At 47.5% G+C, this 20,293-nt stretch overlaps 1 protein-coding gene across 2 annotated transcripts in view; it reads left to right on the top strand.

The window, feature by feature from the left end:
- Positions 1-20,293, top strand: part of LOC109889062 (FYVE and coiled-coil domain-containing protein 1) — a 46,022-nt gene that overhangs the window by 8,093 nt on the left and 17,636 nt on the right. For both annotated transcript variants that reach the window (XM_020480223.2, XM_020480224.2), the window contains exons 5-12: positions 642-748; positions 1,480-1,623; positions 1,757-1,850; positions 2,020-4,536; positions 5,677-5,769; positions 8,143-8,261; positions 11,893-12,060; positions 14,751-14,900. In XM_020480223.2, coding sequence (XP_020335812.1) covers positions 642-748; positions 1,480-1,623; positions 1,757-1,850; positions 2,020-4,536; positions 5,677-5,769; positions 8,143-8,261; positions 11,893-12,060; positions 14,751-14,900 — 3,392 coding nt within the window. The remainder of the gene's footprint in view (positions 1-641; positions 749-1,479; positions 1,624-1,756; positions 1,851-2,019; positions 4,537-5,676; positions 5,770-8,142; positions 8,262-11,892; positions 12,061-14,750; positions 14,901-20,293) is intronic.

Raw genomic sequence — 20,293 nt, 5'->3', positions numbered from 1 at the left:
AAGGACAATTATAAGGATTGTCAACTGTTATTACACAATGTATCGTAGTAATTCATACATAATGACGTTCTATCTTTAGAGTTCTTTACCACTTTCTTATGGGTCACAGCAAACACCACTGTCACCATTTCTTTGTACCCTCTGTCTGAAGTTATGTATACCATTACAGTTTCACCAAATGTGAAATAATGAAGGAACAAATGAACTGTATCTACAAATGATCTACCAAATCTACTTTGACGCATCTTTCCCTTGTGTGATTAAACGGATAATACTCCTGACAGTGCAGCTGTCACGGATTGCATAATTAACATAGATGCATTCAATTGTCAGTCTCACTGATAAGTAGTTATAAGGGCATGGGGGAATTTAGCATTCTGCCGGGTAGTGGATACTAGCCATGAAGAAACAAATCATATTTGTTAACAGGATCTACACAACAGATTTAGTTGAATATGGATGATTGATTATAGACCACTTTTGAGGAATGAAAATGTCTGACGAACTTTGATTTGAACTATCCCTTTAATGGACACATTCAGGAAACATACGCTAGTTTAAGGCCTCATTGGCAGAGGAACAGCTATCACATATATTTGCTGTACAGCACTGTGAATATTTCCTGTACTTTTCCCTTCCAGCTGAAGACTTCTCTGGGCAAAGGCAGGGCTTTCATTCGTTACTCCCTGGTGCACCAGCGACTGGCCGACACGCTGCAGCAGTGCCTGATGAACCAAAGGGTGACCAGGTAAAACTCAACCCAGCACAGGATTCACAGAAGGTCATTGGTTGAAATCCCTGCGGCAAAGAGGGGGTCAAGTCTCAAATAAATATCATACTTGGAAACTGCAAAGTGAGCAGACACTTTTTTTTTCTTCAAATCTCAAACCTGACCCCACTCCAGCAACAGTTTTAGCCGTTAAACATGGGTGCATAGGTCATAGGTTCACGTCTGGGATAGGCTCACGTCTGGCTAAATGAAGGGACTTGTTTATGTTACAGACTACTATTCTGAAATCGATTGTTTCAAGTAAACAACGTCTCCTTCCTGATTCTTGTTAGCGACTTTCATTTCTCTTTTCCTTTGTGGTGTTTTACTTCTGTAAACATTTCCCTGTTCCTCAGGTGAGTAAACACAGTGTGCTTGTTCTTATGTTGCCAAAGGTTACTGGAAGCAGTGTTCAGTGGGAGGGGAGTAGACGTTGTCTGACTCAGTATAGATACAGCATGTTACTTCTCCCGTTGTACAGAACCACGTCTATATGCTCTATGTACTTGTGAAATGTACCTGTGTGTTTGTAAAAGGCATGTACATTAGTCCAAAAAAGTACTTTTTGTATGTGTCCAAGTGATTTAATATAAGGAACATCTCCAAGTGTGTTAGTGAAGGTATTTCTATGTGAATGTATGCACGTGTGTGTTGTTATGCCTATCTCTCAACTCATTTCCCTGTATATGCTTCTCTCCTTCTCCTTGCAGTGACTGGTACTATGCTCGCAGCCCCTTGCTGAAATCCCACCTCAGTGTTGACATCGTAAGTCACCTGTATGAACTCAACGAGATCCAGTTTGACGTGGCTTCCAGGGGTCATGACCTTGACTCGTCCTGGCCCACCTTTGCAAGGTAACCAATTGCAAAGTCATTATGTTTATAAATGCACCCCACACTCAAGATGCTGCGCATTGGATTGAGGAATTGATCAAATGTAGACACTTGGTGATGTCTCCTCATCACATGTGTGTTTTCTTATCTCCAGGAGGACACTGGGCATGCCCAACTCACCTGGCCACATGTGGAAACCACCCAGTCGCAGCTCCAGCATTAACAGCCTGGCCAGCACATACTCACAGGTACTGATACCGCTCCTCAGAGTTTTTACTCTACTGGGACTAATATGGTTCTATAAGGAGTTAGTCATATCTTGTGAGATCATACAGTATTTCTAGTGATGTTTTAACAATGTGTCAAGTCTGCAGTACTCACTCTAGTACCCTGTTTCTCTAATAAACCCCCCCCCAGCACGCTCATGAGTTCCCCGGCAGTCCTGAGTACGGCCCGGGCATGCTGAGCGAGCTGAACGAGTCGCTGCCTTCCGGCGTGGAGGTGAGCATGTTGGACGAGCTCCGCCTGGAGCTGGACCAGTCAGAGCTGAAGCAGCGGGAGCTCCAGGACAGGGTGCGCCTGATGGGGGAGGAGGGTGCTGAGCTCAAAGGCGTGGTGGTGGAGCTCCAGAGGCAGCTGGATGTGTCGCTGACCGCACAGGAGGAACAGCAGGGTATGCAAGGGACCCTGAAAGCCCTGGAGAGGCGTGAGGAGGCCTTGTCCCGCGAGCTGGAGACCCTGAGGGCTGGGGAGAGGGCCAGGGAAGCAGAACAGCGCCACCTCCAGGAGAAGCTGGTGGCCGCAGAGGGGAAGAACGTAGAACTAATGGCCAAGCTGGACGGTGTGTTGGATGAGAAGGGCCAGCAGGTGACCAGCTATTTTGATTCAGCACAGAAGATCCACGAGTTGCTGGACAGACTGAATGAGGCAGAGGGGGGGAAGATAGAGGCTCTGGCAGAGGGAGAGGATAGGAGGCAGCAGGCCGAGAAGCTGGCAAATGAGCTAAGGGTCAAGGAGGTGGCAGCAAAGGAGGATGAGGCCAAGCTGGAGGCGCTGTCAAAGTCTGCTGCAGAGGAGAAGTCTAAGTTCGCAGAGTGTGCAGAGGAGCAGTGTAACGCCATTGACAAGCTACAGGGGGCATTGACTTTGAGGGAGAAGGAGGCCAGCAACCTGCAGAGGCAGCTGCATGACCTCCAGAGTGCTCTGGAAGAAAGGGAGATACAGGCCGAGGAGGCCAGGGACAGGGCGCAGGAAGAGAAAGAGGAGATCCAGGGAAGCATGGGCAATCTGAAAGAAGCCTTGGAGGTGGAACTCCTCTACCTGAAGAACCAGTTGAAGACCAGAGAGGCGGAGCTGCTCTCCAGCACCCAGAAGCTCCAGCACCTGGAGGTCCAGAGCCATAGCCTGACCACAGAGCGCAATGGCCTGAGCGCCAACCTCTCAGAACTGGAGTCCAGCGTCAGGGAGCAAGCCAATAGGATTGAGGAGTACAAGACCCAGTGCACCAACCTGATGGAGCTGAACGGGAAGTTGCTGGGCACAGTGAAGAGGAATGAGGAGCTGAAGAAGGAGCTGGCAGAAAGCCGGGTAGCCCTTGAGGGTGAGGTGGCTGCTCTGAGGGCCTCTGACAAGCAGTTGAGGAGCCAGCTGGACGACGCCAAAGTGACTGTGGACGAGAAGGACAGGAGGCTGCGTGAGGAGAACCGGGCCTTGGACGAGAGTCTGCAGAGGGCAGCCATGGCTGCCGAGGTGTCAGACGCCGCCGGCAAACGGCTGGAGCAGGAGAACCTAGGCCTGAGGGAGGAGCAGGCCACAGTGAGGGCGGCCCTGAGCTCCATGCAGGATGAGCTGAAGGCCATCCATGGGCAGATCGGAGAGCTGGAGAAGAGCTTGGGTCGGTCCCGCAGGAGTGAGGCCAGCCTGCAGGAGCAGCTCAAAGACCGGCAGGCCCAGCTCGAGAACAAGGAGAAAGGCTGTGTAGAGCTCCAGGCCAGGGTGGAGGCCCTAGAGGCCAGGGGTAGGGCACTGGAGAAGGCTAAGACAGATGCAGAAAAGGCCTGCGCCAAAAAGACAAAGCTGATAGAGAGGGTCACCACCGAGAAGCAAACGGTGGAGAGAACCCAGCTAGTGAGGAGCTCTGCCCAGGCCAAGGAGAGCCAGGAGATAGCCGCCAAAATGACCATGGTAGAGGGCCAGCTGGAGGTGAACATGAAGGAAGTGACCAGGCTCCAGGCAGAAGTGTTGGATCTGAGGGTGCAGCTGAACACCTCTGCGGAGGACAGGATGAGGAGCCAGGCCCAGCTGGAGGTGACGGAGGCCCAGAGAGACGAACTCAGGACCCTAACGGAGCAGCTTAAAGCCCAGACCGAGGCACTCAACCAGAGGCACGTAGCCGAGCTCCTGCAGTGCAATGAGAGGGAAGAGGCACTGAGCAGGGAGCGTGACCGGGTGGAGGCAGCCACCCGGGCAGAATTGGCCACCGCTGAGGCCTCCGCCAGAGAAGAGCTGGCCACACGCAAGACCCAGAACGAGAGGCTGGCCATGGAGAATGCTGAGACACGCGAGAGCCTCCACCGGGCCAATACAGAAATGGCAGAGCTTGGGATGACCATATGTAGACTGACAGGAGAAAGGGAGGAGGCCAAGGAAGGCTGGGCGGGGGAGGCAGGCAGGATAGGGGAGCTAGAAGAGCGGACGTCCAGGGAGGTGGAGCGGCAGGAGGCTTGCATGGCCGCCCTTCGCCAGGAGAACGCCAGCCTGAGAGAGGAGCTGAGGATGATGGAGAACCTTCCGGCAGCCATGCTGGAACTCCAGGAGAAGCTGGAGAAGGCGGAGGGCCAGGTGAGGAGCCTCAAAGACTCAAGTCGGGAGGAGATGGAGGCGGTCAAGTTCCAGATGAGCTCCGAGAGCATGAATCATCAGAACCAGATCAAGGTGAGTTTGACTGGAGTTCTGTGAAAAGCGTGTGCCTTGGGGGAATCCTGGACAGGAGCAAAATCATATCATTAAGGCAGCACATGAAAGGGCAGTTTATGGTGTATTTCCACCCAGTGTTTACCCAAAAGTCTCAGACTTCTCTCTTTCCATCTGCGCGGGTCAGCACCCGTGTCTCACTGGGCCATGACTCAGGCGGACCTGCTCTAACTTGGGGCCAAAGCCAGGCCACTGGTACTTTTCAGCTGACATTTATATAACAATGTCTGACTGTGGACTTCAACACCCAGTGGGGGATGTTGATTCTGCTCTTCACAAATCCTCACTGACAGCCCTAACTACGGAGACACAATTTCCCTAGTATATCATAAGGGTGTATACACTAGTGTAACACTGGTGTTAGTCGAAAAGCAGCATTAAGAGCAATGTGATTAATAAAACAGTTAATGATTACTTGGCACCATTTGAATACCTGTGTGTTTTACTCTCCATTTGAATACCTGTGTGTTTTACTCTCCATTAGAACACATGTGTGTTTTACTCTCCATTAGAACACATGTGTGTTTTACTCTCCATTTGAATACCTGTGTGTTTTACTCTCCATTAGAACACATGTGTGTTTTACTCTCCATTAGAACACGTGTGTTTTACTCTCCATTAGAACACATGTGTGTTTTACTCTCCATTAGAACACCTGTGTGTTTTACTCTCCATTAGAACGCCTGTGTGTTTTACTCTCCATTAGAACACATGTGTGTTTTACTCTCCATTAGAACACGTGTGTTTTACTCTCCATTAGAACACCTGTGTGTTTTACTCTCCATTAGAACACCTGTGTGTTTTACTCTCCATTAGAACACCTGTGTGTTTTACTCTCCATTAGAACGCCTGTGTGTTTTACTCTCCATTAGAACGCCTGTGTGTTTTACTCTCCATTAGAACGCCTGTGTGTTTTACTCTCCATTAGAACGCCTGTGTGTTTTACTCTCCATTAGAACGCCTGTGTGTTTTACTCTCCATTAGAACGCCTGTGTGTTTTACTCTCCATTAGAACGCCTGTGTGTTTTACTCTCCATTAGAATGCCTGTGTGTTTTACTCTTCATTTGAACACCTGTGTGCTTTACTCTCTATCTATCCAGAGTGTGAATGATGAGCTGGGGAAACTGAGAGTCCAGCTGCCAAAAGAGCTGGAAAAGGTGTCCGGTCTGGAGGCCAAAGTCTCAGAGTTAGAGGTCTGTATCTTCACCTCTTCACATTATTCACATACAGTGCATTCGGAAAGTATTCAGACCCCTTGACTTTTTCAATTTTCTTTTACAATATAGCCTTATTCTAAAATGTTTTTTTATCTTCATCAATCTACACACAATACCTCATAATGACAAAGAAAAAACAGGTTTCAATACATTGTTGCAAATTTACAATAAAAAAACGACTGAAATTATCACATTTACAAAAGTATTACTCAGTACTTTGTTGAAGCACCTTTGGCAGCGATTACAGTCTTCAGTCTTCTTGGGTATGACGCTACGAGCTTGGCACACCTGTATTTGGGGAGTTTCTCCCATTCTTCTCCGCAGATCATGTCAAACTCTGTCAGGTTGAATGGGGAGCATCACTGCACAGCTATTTTCAGGTCTTTCCAGTTATGTTCGACCTGGTTCATGTCCAGGCTCTGGCTGGGCTACTCAAGGACATTCAGAGACTTGTCCCGAAGCCACTCCTTGGTTGTCTTGGTTGTGTGCTTAGGGTTGTTGTTCTGTTGGAAGGTGAACCTTCGCCCCAGTCTGAGGTCATGAGCGCTCTGGAGCAGGTTTTCATCAAGGATCTCTCTATACTTTTCTCCGTTTATCTTTTACTTGATCCTTACTAGTCTCCAAGTCCTTGCCACTGAAAAACATCCCCATAGCATGATGCTGCCACCACCATGCTTCACTGTAGGGGCGGTGCCATGTTTCCTCCAGACGTGACGCTTGGCATTCAGGCCAAAGAGTTAAATCTTGGTTTCATCAGACCAGAGAATCTTGTTTCTCGTGGTCTGAGAGTCTTTAGGTGCCTTTTGGCAATCTCCAAGTGGGCTGTCACGTGCCTTTTACTGAGGAGTGGCTTCCGGCTGGCCACTCTACAATAAAGGCCTGATTGGTGAAGTGCTGCTTCCTTCTGGAAGGTTCTCCCATCTCCACAGAGGAACTCTGGAGCTAACCATGGCCCTTGTCCCCCAATTGCTCAGTTTGGCCGGGCGGCCAGCTCTAGGAAGAGTCTTTGTGGTTCCAAACTTCTTCCATTTAAGAATGATGGAGGCCACTGTGTTCTTGAGGATCTTCAATGCTGCAGACGTTTTTTGTTACTCTTCCCCAGATCTGTGACTCGACACAATCCTGTCTTGGAGCTCTACGGACAATTCCTTCGACCTCATGGCTTGGTTTTTGCTCTGACATGCACTGTCAACTGTGGGACCTTATATAGACAGGTGTGTGTCTTTCCAAATCATGTCCAATCAATTGAATTTAGCACAGGTGGACTCCAATCAAGTTGTAGAAACATCTCAAGGATAATCAATGGAAACAGGATGCACCTGAGCTCAATTTCGAATCTAGTAACAAAGGGTCTGAATACTTATGTATAGAAGGAAGGTATTTCTGTTTTTTATTTGTAATCCATTTGCAAAAATTTCTTGACCTGCTTTCGCTTTGTCAATATTGGGTATCGTGATGATTTTTTTCTTATTTCATCAATTTTAGAATAAGGCTGCAACATAACACAATGTGGGAAAAGTCCAAGGGTCTGAATACTTTCCGAATGCACAGTATGACAAGAGTGCAATATAACAGACAGTCTTCAATCCCTTGTCTTGTAATGTATTTTCTCTGTAATGTCTTTTGTCTGTAATGTATATTTCGTTATATGCCGGAACCCAGTAAGACTAGCTGTCGCCATTGGCGTCACCATGGGGATCCTAATAAATCACAATCAAGATACATACAGTAAAACACTTTGGGAAACACTGGCAGAGAACAAAAATGATTGGCTACATGGCATGTCTGTTCAGCACTGTCTTTAGACCCAATTGAAATAGCTGACATTGAAATAGCTGAAAGCAAAGAATCAGTGATAAGAATTCATAAGATGATCATATAATTGGGTGGATGACAACATCAGATGTGCACACGTCCAGCCTGTCTGCTCTGGCGTATGTTTTTACGTTTTCATTAGAGATGCCTAGGAATACATATGAGGGAGGGCAAAGAAATTAATATGTAAGAAGAGCAGGCCTGTACACACTTGACCGGGTTAATTAATACGAAACAGATTAGAGTTTGGTGTTCATCAGCCGAGTATGATAAAACAGAGAGCAGAGTGGTCTTAATCTCCTTCCTGTCCTTGCCTAGACAGGATGTGACATGTTGTAATTAATCTGCCTGTACTGTGCTATGATAATCTGAGTGAAGGAGAGAGATAGGCTGTTCATTTACAAAGCATCGCTCCTCTGTAGACTTCGTAATCCTTGGTCTGTATTAATTTATCAACCGATCAAACACCTGTTTCTGAAAGTTTGTTGGTTCTATTTTTATAACTACTGCATGTTATGATTATGTTTGATGAAGGGGGTGAATGAGGAGTACTCACGGCTGATTGGAGAGAAGGATGCTCACATCACAAAGTCCGAAGCAGCCATTTGTCAGAGTGAGGGAGAGATTCAGCACCTAAGAGACTCTGTCACCAGGTAAGGCTATAACCCTGAAACTATCTGAAACTATCTGCCACCATTGTCGCAACCCCTATTACCAGCCTGTTCAACCTCTCTTTCATATCGTCTGAGATCCCCAAGGATTGGAAAGCTGCCGCAGTCATCCCCCTCTTCAAAGGGGGAGACACCCTGGACCCAAACTGTTACAGACCTATATCCATCCTGCCCTACCTATCTAAGGTCTTCGAAAGCCAAGTCAACAAACAGGTCACTGACCATCTCGAATCCCACCGCACCTTCTCCGCTGTGCAATCTGGTTTCCGAGCCGGTCATGGGTGCACCTCAGCCACACTCAAGGTACTAAACGACATCATAACCGCCATCGATAAAAGACAGTACTGTGCAGCCGTCTTCATCGACCTTGCCAAGGCTTTCGACTCTGTCAATCACCATATTCTTATCGGCAGACTCAGTAGCCTCGGTTTTTCGGATGACTGCCTTGCCTGGTTCACCAATTACTTTGCAGACAGAGTTCAGTGTGTCAAATCGGAGGGCATGCTGTCCGGTCCTCTGGCAGTCTCTATGGGGGTGCCACAGGGTTCAATTCTCGGGCCGACTCTTTTCTCTGTGTATATCAATGATGTTGCTCTTGCTGCGGGCGATTCCCTGATCCACCTCTACGCAGACGACACCATTCTATATACTTTCGGCCCGTCTTTGGACACTGTGCTATCTAACCTCCAAACAAGCTTCAATGCCATACAACACTCCTTCCGTGGCCTCCAACTGCTCTTAAACGCTAGTAAAACCAAATGCATGCTTTTCAACCGGTCGCTGCCTGCACCTGCATGCCCGACTAGCATCACCACCCTGGATGGTTCCGACCTAGAATATGTGGACGTCTATAAGTACCTAGGTGTCTGGCTAGACTGCAAACTCTCCTTCCAGACTCATATCAAACATCTCCAATCGAAAATCAAATCAAGAGTCGGCTTTCTATTCCGCAACAAAGCCTCCTTCACTCAAGCCGCCAAGCTTACCCTAGTAAAACTGACTATCCTACCGATCCTCGACTTCGGCGATGTCATCTACAAAATGGCTTCCAACACTCTACTCAGCAAACTGGATGCAGTCTATCACAGTGCCATCCGTTTTGTCACTAAAGCACCTTATACTACCCACCACTGCGACTTGTATGCTCTAGTCGGCTGGCCCTCGCTACATATTCGTCGCCAGACCCACTGGCTCCAGGTCATCTACAAGTCTATGCTAGGTAAAGCTCCGCCTTATCTCAGCTCACTGATCACGATGGCAACACCCATCCGTAGCACGCGCTCCAGCAGGTGTATCTCACTGATCATCCCTAAAGCCAACACCTCATTTGGCCGCCTTTCGTTCCAGTACTCTGCTGCCTGTGACTGGAACGAATTGCAAAAATCGCTGAAGTTGGAGACTTTTATCTCCCTCACCAACTTCAAACATCAGCTATCTGAGCAGCTAACCGATCGCTGCAGCTGTACATAGTCTATTGGTAAATAGCCCACCCTTTTCACCTACCTCATCCCCATACTGTTTTTATTTATTTACTTTTCTGCTCTTCTGCACACCAATATCTCTACCTGTACATGACCATCTGATCTTTTATCACTCCAGTGTTAATCTGCAAAATTGTAATTATTTGCCTACCTCCTCATGCCTTTTGCACACATTGTATATAGACCCCCCCTTCGTTTTCTACTGTGTTATTGACTTGTTAATTGTTTACTCCATGTGTAACTCTTTGTTGTATGCTCACACTGCTATGCTTTATCTTGGCCAGGTCGCAGTTGCAAATGAGAACTTGTTCTCAACTAGCCTACCTGGTTAAATAAAGGTGTTCTCAACTAGCCTACCTGGTTAAATAAAGGTGTTCTCAACTAGCCTACCTGGTTAAATAAAGGTGAAATAAAAAAATAAAAAAATAAAACCCCGGCATTTACCTATTATACCCCACACAGAAAACAACCTTTCCATTTAGATGAGCTAAGTAGCTCGTCTTAAGATATTTTTAAACGCATCGTACAGAATCGACAAGACAATTCTGTCTGCTATTCTCTTATGTAAGTGCATGAGTCAAAGATTATGTCCCTGATTGAGTCTGTAATACCAACATGTTTCAAGCAGACCACCATAGTCCCTGTGCCCAAAAACACAAAGGCAACCTGCCTAAATGACTACAGACCCGTAGCACTCACATCAGTAGCCAAGTGCTTTGAAAGGCTGGTAATGGCTCACATCAACACCATTATCCCAGAGACCATAGACCCACTCCAATTTGCATACCGCCCAAACAGATCCACAGATGATGCAATCTCTATTGCACTCCACACTGCCCTTTCCCACCTGGACAAAAGGAACACTAATGCGAGAATGCTATTCATTGACTACAGCTCAGCATTCAACACCATAGTACCCTCAAAGCTCATCACTAAGCTAAGGATCCTGCGACTAAACACCTCCCTCTGCAACTGGATCCTGGACTTCCTGATGGGCCGCCCCCAGGTGGTGAGGGTAGGTAGCAACACATCTGCCACGCTGATCCTCGACACCGGAGCCCCCCAGGGGTGCGTGCTCAGTCCCCTCCTGTACTCCCTGTTCACCCACGACTGCATGGCCAGGCACGACTCCAACACCATCATTAAGTTTGCAGACGACATAACAGTGGTAGGCCTGAGCACCGACAAGACAGCCTATAGGGAGAAGGTCAGAGACCTGGCCGGGTGGTGCCAGAATAAAAACCTACCCCTCAACGTAACCAAGACTAAGGAGATGAATGTGGACTACAGGAAAAGGAGGACTGAGTACGCCCGGGGCTGTAGTCGTACACACTCCCTCTTCCATTCTCTTAAAGTAACTGTCCAGTATTTCCAGATTTCTATGAAATATGGCCTATAATTAATTTCAAGTTGTTATTATTAAGTATGTTAAAAAGCAGCTTTCATGTGTTGGAAATATGTGGGAGTACCACAACAACAAAATGGGGTGGGCGTACACCAGTCATTAAAATATTAATGGGAGTAGACCGCTGATTGGCCAGCTCAGCCAACAAGCCAACATGACATCATGCTCTATGAGGAAATAGCAAGCATTTTTTAAACAATCTTTTTGAGATACAAGTTTGAGGTGGGGTTTTTAAAGTGTTTTTTCTCCAGTTTATGTTTTGGCCACATATACTAGTGTAGGTCAAGTCAACAACATTATTTGGGATGAGTTAACAGGATATTAACTTGTACAAATATTCAGTGGACAGTTAAAGCCAATTTATGCTTAATCCAGAAATTCGATCCGGAGGCTCTGTACAGAGAGTGTGATGCAATTGCGGAGCCTCCAGAGGCTTGCGAAATCGAGCTAGCTCCGCACTGCGAAGGGCTCCGTATAGCTCCGCATTGACATGATTGGTTGATGGTAGGTGGAGGCAGGAAGTCCTGTATAAATACAATCTAACTTCCTTGACAACTTCCTTCACAACTGCTCGGATCTGCTCCGCAAAGCGCAAGAGGTATGAATGCTCTGACTTCTGTGGAGTCCGCATCGCAGTAAATGCTGTACGGCCACTGCAGATGTCGGATTGACCATGCAGAGCCTTGTACTTTAATATTTTTCTCTCCCTTATCTCTCTGTCATTTAGTGCTGAGGAGGCTCTCTCAACGGTCCAGGCGGTGTGTAAGGAGCTAAAGCAGAAACTGGAGCAGGCCGAGGTGGACAAACGTAGTTATTACCTTAGGACAACCGCAGAGATCGACGACCTATACCGAACCAAGAGCACCCTGGAGGAGCGCCTCATCGAACTTATCAAGTACGACCTAGTCCCTCCTCTGCACTATCCTGAGCGCGGGAAGAAAAAGACAAAGCGACAGCTGAACCTTTGATCTGTAGATCTAAGACAGTCTTTTGTTTAGAAACTGGAAAGGGTGTTGTTGTTTTCTGCCTTCGTTTGGGTGATCAAATAGCAAGGTCTGGTTCTACCCTCTTGGCTGAGTCCTGTGGGGAGTGTGTCCTCTGAGGATGCTCTCCCATAGCGAGCACAGTGTGGGTCTTTGTAATGCCATCTCACCACTGACAGTCTCATCTGATGAAAAGGAGGGAGGGAGGGATCTGATGAAAAGGAGGGAGCGAGGGATCTGATGAAAAGGAGGGAGAGAGGGACCTGACATAAAGGAGGGAGGGATCTGACATAAAGGAGGGAGGGATCTGACATAAAGGAGGGAGAGAGGGATCTGACGGAGGAAGAAATTGAGAGGGGATATCAAGGAAGAAGACAGCGAGAGGGGATATCACGGAGGAAGACAGCGAGGTTGGATATCAAGGAGGAAGACAGTGAGAGGGGATATCAAGGAGGAAGACAGCGAGAGGGGGATATCAAGGAGGAAGACAGCGAGAGGGGGATATCAAGGAGGAAGACAGTGAGAGGGGATATCAAGGAGGAAGACAGTGAGGGGGGATATCTAGGAGGAAGACAGTGAGGGGGGATATCAAGGAAGAAGACAGTGAGAGGGGATATCAAGGAGGAAGACAGTGAGAGGGGATATCAAGGAGGAAGACAGCGAGAGGGGGATATCAAGGAGGAAGACAGCGAGAGGGGGATATCAAGGAGGAAGACAGTGAGAGGGGATATCAAGGAGGAAGACAGTGAGGGGGGATATCAAGGAGGAAGACAGTGAGAGGGGATATCAAGGAGGAAGACAGTGAGAGGGGATATCAAGGAGGAAGACAGTGAGAGGGGGATATCAAGGAGGAAGAGGGATATCAAGGAGGAAGACAGTGAGAGGGGGATATCAAGGAGGAAGACAGTGAGAGGGGATATCAAGGAGGAAGACAGCGAGAGGGGGATATCAAGGAGGAAGACAGCGAGAGGGGGATATCAAGGAGGAAGACAGCGAGAGGGGGATATTAAGAGGGAACAGAAAGCGACAGCTCTCGTCTGCTTATGAATTTTCAGTTTTTTTGGCAGGCATTGCTCTCTCGCTCTTTCTCTCTTTTTCTGTGTCTGGGTGTGTCTCTCTTTCTCTCTCTCTCTCTCTCTCTCTCTCTCTCTCTGTGTGTGTGTGTGTGTATATGTGTGTGTGTGTCTCTCCTATTTGCATAGCTCTCATCCCCTGTAGGGCATAAAACACAATGTCAGCTCCCCTGGGGTGTCCTTATTTAACCACAATCTTTTTTGTTTGTCTTAATTTACTCCTACATTTTTTTATATTCCAACTGCTCATTGGCAGAGAGACGTACAGTACATCAGAACAGGGGGTCGTTGGAAGTGCATGTAAAATTAGATTAGGACAATATAACCAGAATAGCATGAATAATGATTTTGTTGACTTTATTGAGTTCATTTTTACAGGGACAGTACACATTAATCGACGTTTCAGTAAAAGTGACGGTTTTAGCTCGTTTTCAACCGCAGTCCTTGGGGATGTTAGAGAGTCCATGAGCAGGTGGACACTAAGTTTAGTCCTCAAATACCCACAAATCACACAAATGTATGATTCACTGATTACAAAGAAACCATGCCTAAAGAAACCTAACTGAGCAGACAATATCCTGATGATCAAGAGGGGAACAACCAGACTGATGTAACCCTGTTCTTTTTAACAGCAGGTCCTGCGCTCTGAAGGTATCCACATGCTTCCCAGCCGGAAGAGTTTGTGCAAATATTATGACAACATTTTGTGACGTTTTTGTTAGTTTTGGATTTACTTACGTTTTTTTCCGGTTGTTCGGCACCAATTTTTTTCTTGAGGCAAGCCGAAGTTGGTAGCCAAAGTCTACGCCCCTACATCAGTGATTGGTCAACAGTAGGGATTCTTCAGTAAAGTCTTTGTTGTCATTCAACGAGAGACGACTCGTTTTCATGCACATTTAGTCATTGAGAAATACTGTTCCAAACATCTTAGTTAGATGTAAAATCACGTGACTAAGATCTTCTCGTCCAAAACGTCAAAGTTAATGACAGATTTCTTAAATGGGGCGGCAGTGTAGCCTAGTGGTTAGAGCGTTGGACTAGTAACCGGAAGGTTGCGAGTTCAAACCCCGAGCTGACAAGGTACAAATCTGTCGTTCTGCCCCTGAACAGGCAGTTAACCCACTGTTCCCAGGCCGTCATTGAAAATAAGAATGTGTTCTTAACTGACTTGCCTGGTTAAATAAAGGTAAAATAAAAAAGTAATCTTAGATTAATTCTGGATATTGTGAGGAAGTGAATGCTGGCTACGGCGTCTCAAAATAGACAAACAGTACTATTGACGCTTTTCCCGTGTTTTTCAAGTGAATGTATTTTATTTGAGCACACCTGTTCGGTTCAACGAGCCGACTTCGGCTAGCCGCCAGCGGAACTGAAGCATGCTGACGCCTTAACCGCCCACCTGTGTGTGTCTGTCTTTGGGTGTCTGTCTGTGTGTGTGTGTTTGTGATCTTTTGGGTCCTTTGTACTTCGATGCTGGATCCAAACATAAAAAATGTATTGTGCGTGCGTGCGTGTGTGTGCTCCTGCAGGGATAAGGATGTTCTGTGGCAGAAATCGGACGCTCTGGAGTTTGAGCAGAAGCTGTGGGCAGAGGAGCGGTTGTTGCAGGACAAGGAGACCACCCACTGCCTGGGCTGCCAGGCCCATTTCACCTGGTGGTTACGCCGACATAACTGCAGGTGGGCACAGAGAGGGCGCTGACTCACTAGATGGCCCTGTTATGTCTTGTTACGGGAACAATAGACAACATGTGAAGCGCTACTAGCAACACAACCAGATAGCAGAGGAAGAGTAGGCATTGATTTGACTGAGATTTCAACTTGTGTTTTCACACACAATACACTGCCAGTCTTGGCCGAGATTTGGATTAGTGATCAGCGCATGTGTAGTGGGAAAAGGAAGTAAAATCAAACCAATGTTATTTGTCACATGCGCTGAATACAGTGAAATGCTTATTTACAAGCCCCGACAATTCAGTTATAAGAAAATTCCTAAAAAAGGGAAGAGATAAGAATAACAAATAATAAAAGAGCAGCAGTAAATAACAATAGCGGGGCTATATACATGGGGGTACCGGTACAGAGTCAATGTGGAGGCTATATACATGGGGGTACCGGTACAGAGTCAATGTGGAGGCTATATACATGGGGGTACCGGTACAGAGTCAATGTGAAGGCTATATACAGGGGGTACCGGTACAGAGTCAATGTGGAGGCTATATACATGGGGGTACCGGTACAGAGTCATTGTGGAGGATATATACATGGGGGAACCGGTACAGAGTCAATGTGAAGGCTATATACAGGGGGTACCGGTACAGAGTCAATGTGAAGGCTATATACAGGGGGTACCGGTACAGAGTCAATGTGGAGGCTATATACATGGGGGTACCGGTACAGAGTCAATGTGAAGGCTATATACAGGGGGTACCGGTACAGAGTCATTGTGGAGGCTATATACAGGGTGTTACGGTACAGAGTCAATGTGGAGGCTATATACATGGGGGTACCGGTACAGAGTCAATGTGAAGGCTATATACAGGGGGTACCGGTACAGAGTCATTGTGGAGGCTATATACAGGGTGTTACGGTACAGAGTCAATGTGGAGGCTATATACATGGGGGTACCGGTACAGAGTCAATGTGAAGGCTATATACAGGGGGTACCGGTACAGAGTCAATGTGGAGGCTATATACAGGGTGTTACAGTACAGAGTCAATGTGGAGGCTATATACAGGGTGTTACGGTACAGAGTCAATGTGGAGGCTATATACATGGGGGTACCGGTACAGAGTCAATGTGGAGGCTATATACATGGGGGTACCGGTACAGAGTCAATGTGGAGGCTATATACAGGGTGTTACAGTACAGAGTCAATGTGGAGGCTATATACAGGGTGTTACGGTACAGAGTCAATGTGGAGGCTATATACATGGGGGTACCGGTACAGAGTCAATGTGGAGGCTATATACATGGGGGTACCGGTACAGAGTCAATGTGGAGGCTATATACATGGGGGTACCGGTACAGAGTCAATGTGGAGGCTATATACATGGGGCTACCGGTACAGAGTCAATGTGAAGGCTATATACAGGGGGTACCGGTACAGAGTCAATGTGGAGGCTATATACATGGGGGTACCGGTACAGAGTCATTGTGGAGGATATATACATGGGGGAACCGGTACAGAGTCAATGTGAAGGCTATATACAGGGGGTACCGGTACAGAGTCAATGTGGAGGCTATATACATGGGGGTACCGGTACAGAGTCAATGTGGAGGCTATATACATGGGTGTACCGGTACAGAGTCAATGTGAAGGCTATATACAGGGGGTACCGGTACAGAGTCATTGTGGAGGCTATATACAGGGTGTTACGGTACAGAGTCAATGTGGAGGCTATATACATGGGGGTACCGGTACAGAGTCAATGTGAAGGCTATATACAGGGGGTACCGGTACAGAGTCAATGTGGAGGCTATATACAGGGTGTTACAGTACAGAGTCAATGTGGAGGCTATATACAGGGTGTTACGGTACAGAGTCAATGTGGAGGCTATATACATGGGGGTACCGGTACAGAGTCAATGTGGAGGCTATATACATGGGGGTACCGGTACAGAGTCAATGTGGAGGCTATATACAGGGTGTTACAGTACAGAGTCAATGTGGAGGCTATATACAGGGTGTTACGGTACAGAGTCAATGTGGAGGCTATATACATGGGGGTACCGGTACAGAGTCAATGTGAAGGCTATATACAGGGGGTACCGGTACAGAGTCAATGTGGAGGCTATATACAGGGTGTTACAGTACAGAGTCAATGTGGAGGCTATATACAGGGTGTTACGGTACAGAGTCAATGTGGAGGCTATATACATGGGGGTACCGGTACAGAGTCAATGTGGAGGCTATATACATGGGGGTACCGGTACAGAGTCAATGTGGAGGCTATATACATGGGGGTACCGGTACAGAGTCAATGTGGAGGCTATATACATGGGGGTACCGGTACAGAGTCAATGTGGAGGCTATATACATGGGGCTACCGGTACAGAGTCAATGTGAAGGCTATATACAGGGGGTACCGGTACAGAGTCAATGTGGAGGCTATATACAGGGGGTACCGGTACAGAGTCAATGTGGAGGCTATATACATGGGGGTACCAGTACAGAGTCAATGTGGAGGCTATATACATGGGTGTACCGGTACAGAGTCAATGTGAAGGCTATATACAGGGGGTACCGGTACAGAGTCAATGTGGAGGCTATATACATGGGGGTACCGGTACAGAGTCAATGTGAAGGCTATATACAGGGGGTACCGGTACAGAGTCATTGTGGAGGCTATATACAGGGTGTTACGGTACAGAGTCAATGTGGAGGCTATATACATGGGGGTACCGGTACAGAGTCAATGTGAAGGCTATATACAGGGGGTACCGGTACAGAGTCATTGTGGAGGCTATATACAGGGTGTTACGGTACAGAGTCAATGTGGAGGCTATATACATGGGGGTACCGGTACAGAGTCAATGTGAAGGCTATATACATGGGGGTACCGGTACAGAGTCAATGTGGAGGCTATATACATGGGGGTACCGGTACAGAGTCAATGTGAAGGCTATATACAGGGGGTACCGGTACAGAGTCAATGTGGAGGCTATATACATGGGGGTACCGGTACAGAGTCATTGTGGAGGATATATACATGGGGGAACCGGTACAGAGTCAATGTGAAGGCTATATACAGGGGGTACCGGTACAGAGTCAATGTGGAGGCTATATACATGGGGGTACCGGTACAGAGTCAATGTGGAGGCTATATACATGGGTGTACCGGTACAGAGTCAATGTGAAGGCTATATACAGGGGGTACCGGTACAGAGTCATTGTGGAGGCTATATACAGGGTGTTACGGTACAGAGTCAATGTGGAGGCTATATACATGGGGGTACCGGTACAGAGTCAATGTGGAGGCTATATACATGGGGGTACCGGTACAGAGTCAATGTGAAGGCTATATACATGGGGGTACCGGTACAGAGTCAATGTGGAGGCTATATACATGGGGGTACCCGTACAGAGTCAATGTGGAGGCTATATACATGGGGGTACCGGTACAGAGTCAATGTAGAGGCTATATACATGGGGGTACCGGTACAGAGTCAATGTGGAGGCTATATACATGGGGGTACCGGTACAGAGTCAATGTGGAGGCTATATACATGGGGGTATCGGTACAGAGTCAATGTGGAGGCTATATACATGGGGGTTCCGGTACAGAGTCAATGTGGAGGCTATATACAGGGTGTTACGGTACAGAGTCAATGTGGAGGCTATATACAGGGTGTTACGGTACAGAGTCATTGTGGAGGCTATATACAGGGTGTTACGGTACAGAGTCAATGTGAAGGCTATATACATGGGGGTACCGGTACAGAGTCAATGTGGAGGCTATATACATGGGGGTACCGGTACAGAGTCAATGTGGAGGCTATATACAGGGTGTTACGGTACAGAGTCAATGTGAAGGCTATATACATGGGGGTACCGGTACAGAGTCAATGTGGAGGCTATATACATGGGGGTACCGGTACAGAGTCAATGTGGAGGCTATATACAGGGTGTTACGGTACAGAATCAATGTGGAGGCTATATACAGGGTGTTACGGTACAGAGTCAATGTGAAGGCTATATACACGGGGGTTCCGGTACAGAGTCAATGTGGAGGCTATATACATGGGGGTACCGGTACAGAGTCAATGTGGAGGCTATATACAGGGTGTTACGGTACAGAGTCAATGTGAAGGCTATATACATGGGGGTACCGGTACAGAGTCAATGTGGAGGCTATATACATGGGGGTACCCGTACAGAGTCAATGTGGAGGCTATATACATGGGGGTACCGGTACAGAGTCAATGTAGAGGCTATATACATGGGGGTACCGGTACAGAGTCAATGTGGAGGCTATATACATGGGGGTACCGGTACAGAGTCAATGTGGAGGCTATATACATGGGGGTATCGGTACAGAGTCAATGTGGAGGCTATATACATGGGGGTACCGGTACAGAGTCAATGTGGAGGCTATATACAGGGTGTTACGGTACAGAGTCAATGTGGAGGCTATATACAGGGTGTTACGGTACAGAGTCAATGTGGAGGCTATATACAGGGTGTTACGGTACAGAGTCAATGTGGAGGCTATATACATGGGGGTACTGGTACAGAGTCAATGTGGAGGCTATATACATGGGGGTACCGGTACAAATCAAATCAAATCAAATTTATTTATATAGCCCTTCGTACATCAGCTGATATCTCAAAGTGCTGTACAGAAACCCAGCCTAAAACCCCAAACAGCAAGCAATGCAGGTGTAGAAGCACGGTGGCTAGGAAAAACTCCCTAGAAAGGCCAATACCTAGGAAGAAACCTAGAGAGGAACCAGGCTATGTGGGGTGGCCAGTCCTCTTCTGGCTGTGCCGGGTGGAGATTATAACAGAACATGGCCAAGATGTTCAAATGTTCATAAATGACCAGCATGGTCGAATAATAATAAGGCAGAACAGTTGAAACTGGAGCAGCAGCACAGTCAGGTGGAAGTTGAAACTGGAGCAGCAGCATGGCCAGGTGGACTGGGGACAGCAAGGAGTCATCATGTCAGGTAGTCCTGGGGCATGGTCCTAGGGCTCAGGTCAGTTGAAACTGGAACAGCAGCATGGCCAGGTGGACTGGGGTCAGCAAGGAGTCATCATGTCAGGTAGTCCTGGGGCATGGTCCAAGGGCTCAGGTCCTCCGAGAGAGAGAAAGAAAGAGAGAAGGAGAGAATTAGAGAACGCACACTTAGATTCACACAGGACACCGAATAGGACAGGAGAAGTACTCCAGATATAACAAACTGACCCTAGCCCCCCGACACACAAACTACTGCAGCATAAATACTGGAGGCTGAGACAGGAGGGGTCAGGAGACACTGTGGCCCCATCCGAGGACACCCCCGGACAGGGCCAAACAGGAAGGATACCGGTACAGAGTCAATGTGGAGGCTATATACAGGGTGTTAC

Source organism: Oncorhynchus kisutch, linkage group LG4 (assembly GCF_002021735.2).
Source record: "Oncorhynchus kisutch isolate 150728-3 linkage group LG4, Okis_V2, whole genome shotgun sequence".
Taxonomy (NCBI): domain Eukaryota; kingdom Metazoa; phylum Chordata; class Actinopteri; order Salmoniformes; family Salmonidae; genus Oncorhynchus; species Oncorhynchus kisutch.
Note: the sequence above shows the minus strand (reverse complement) of the source record. Positions and strands in the feature narration are given on the sequence as shown.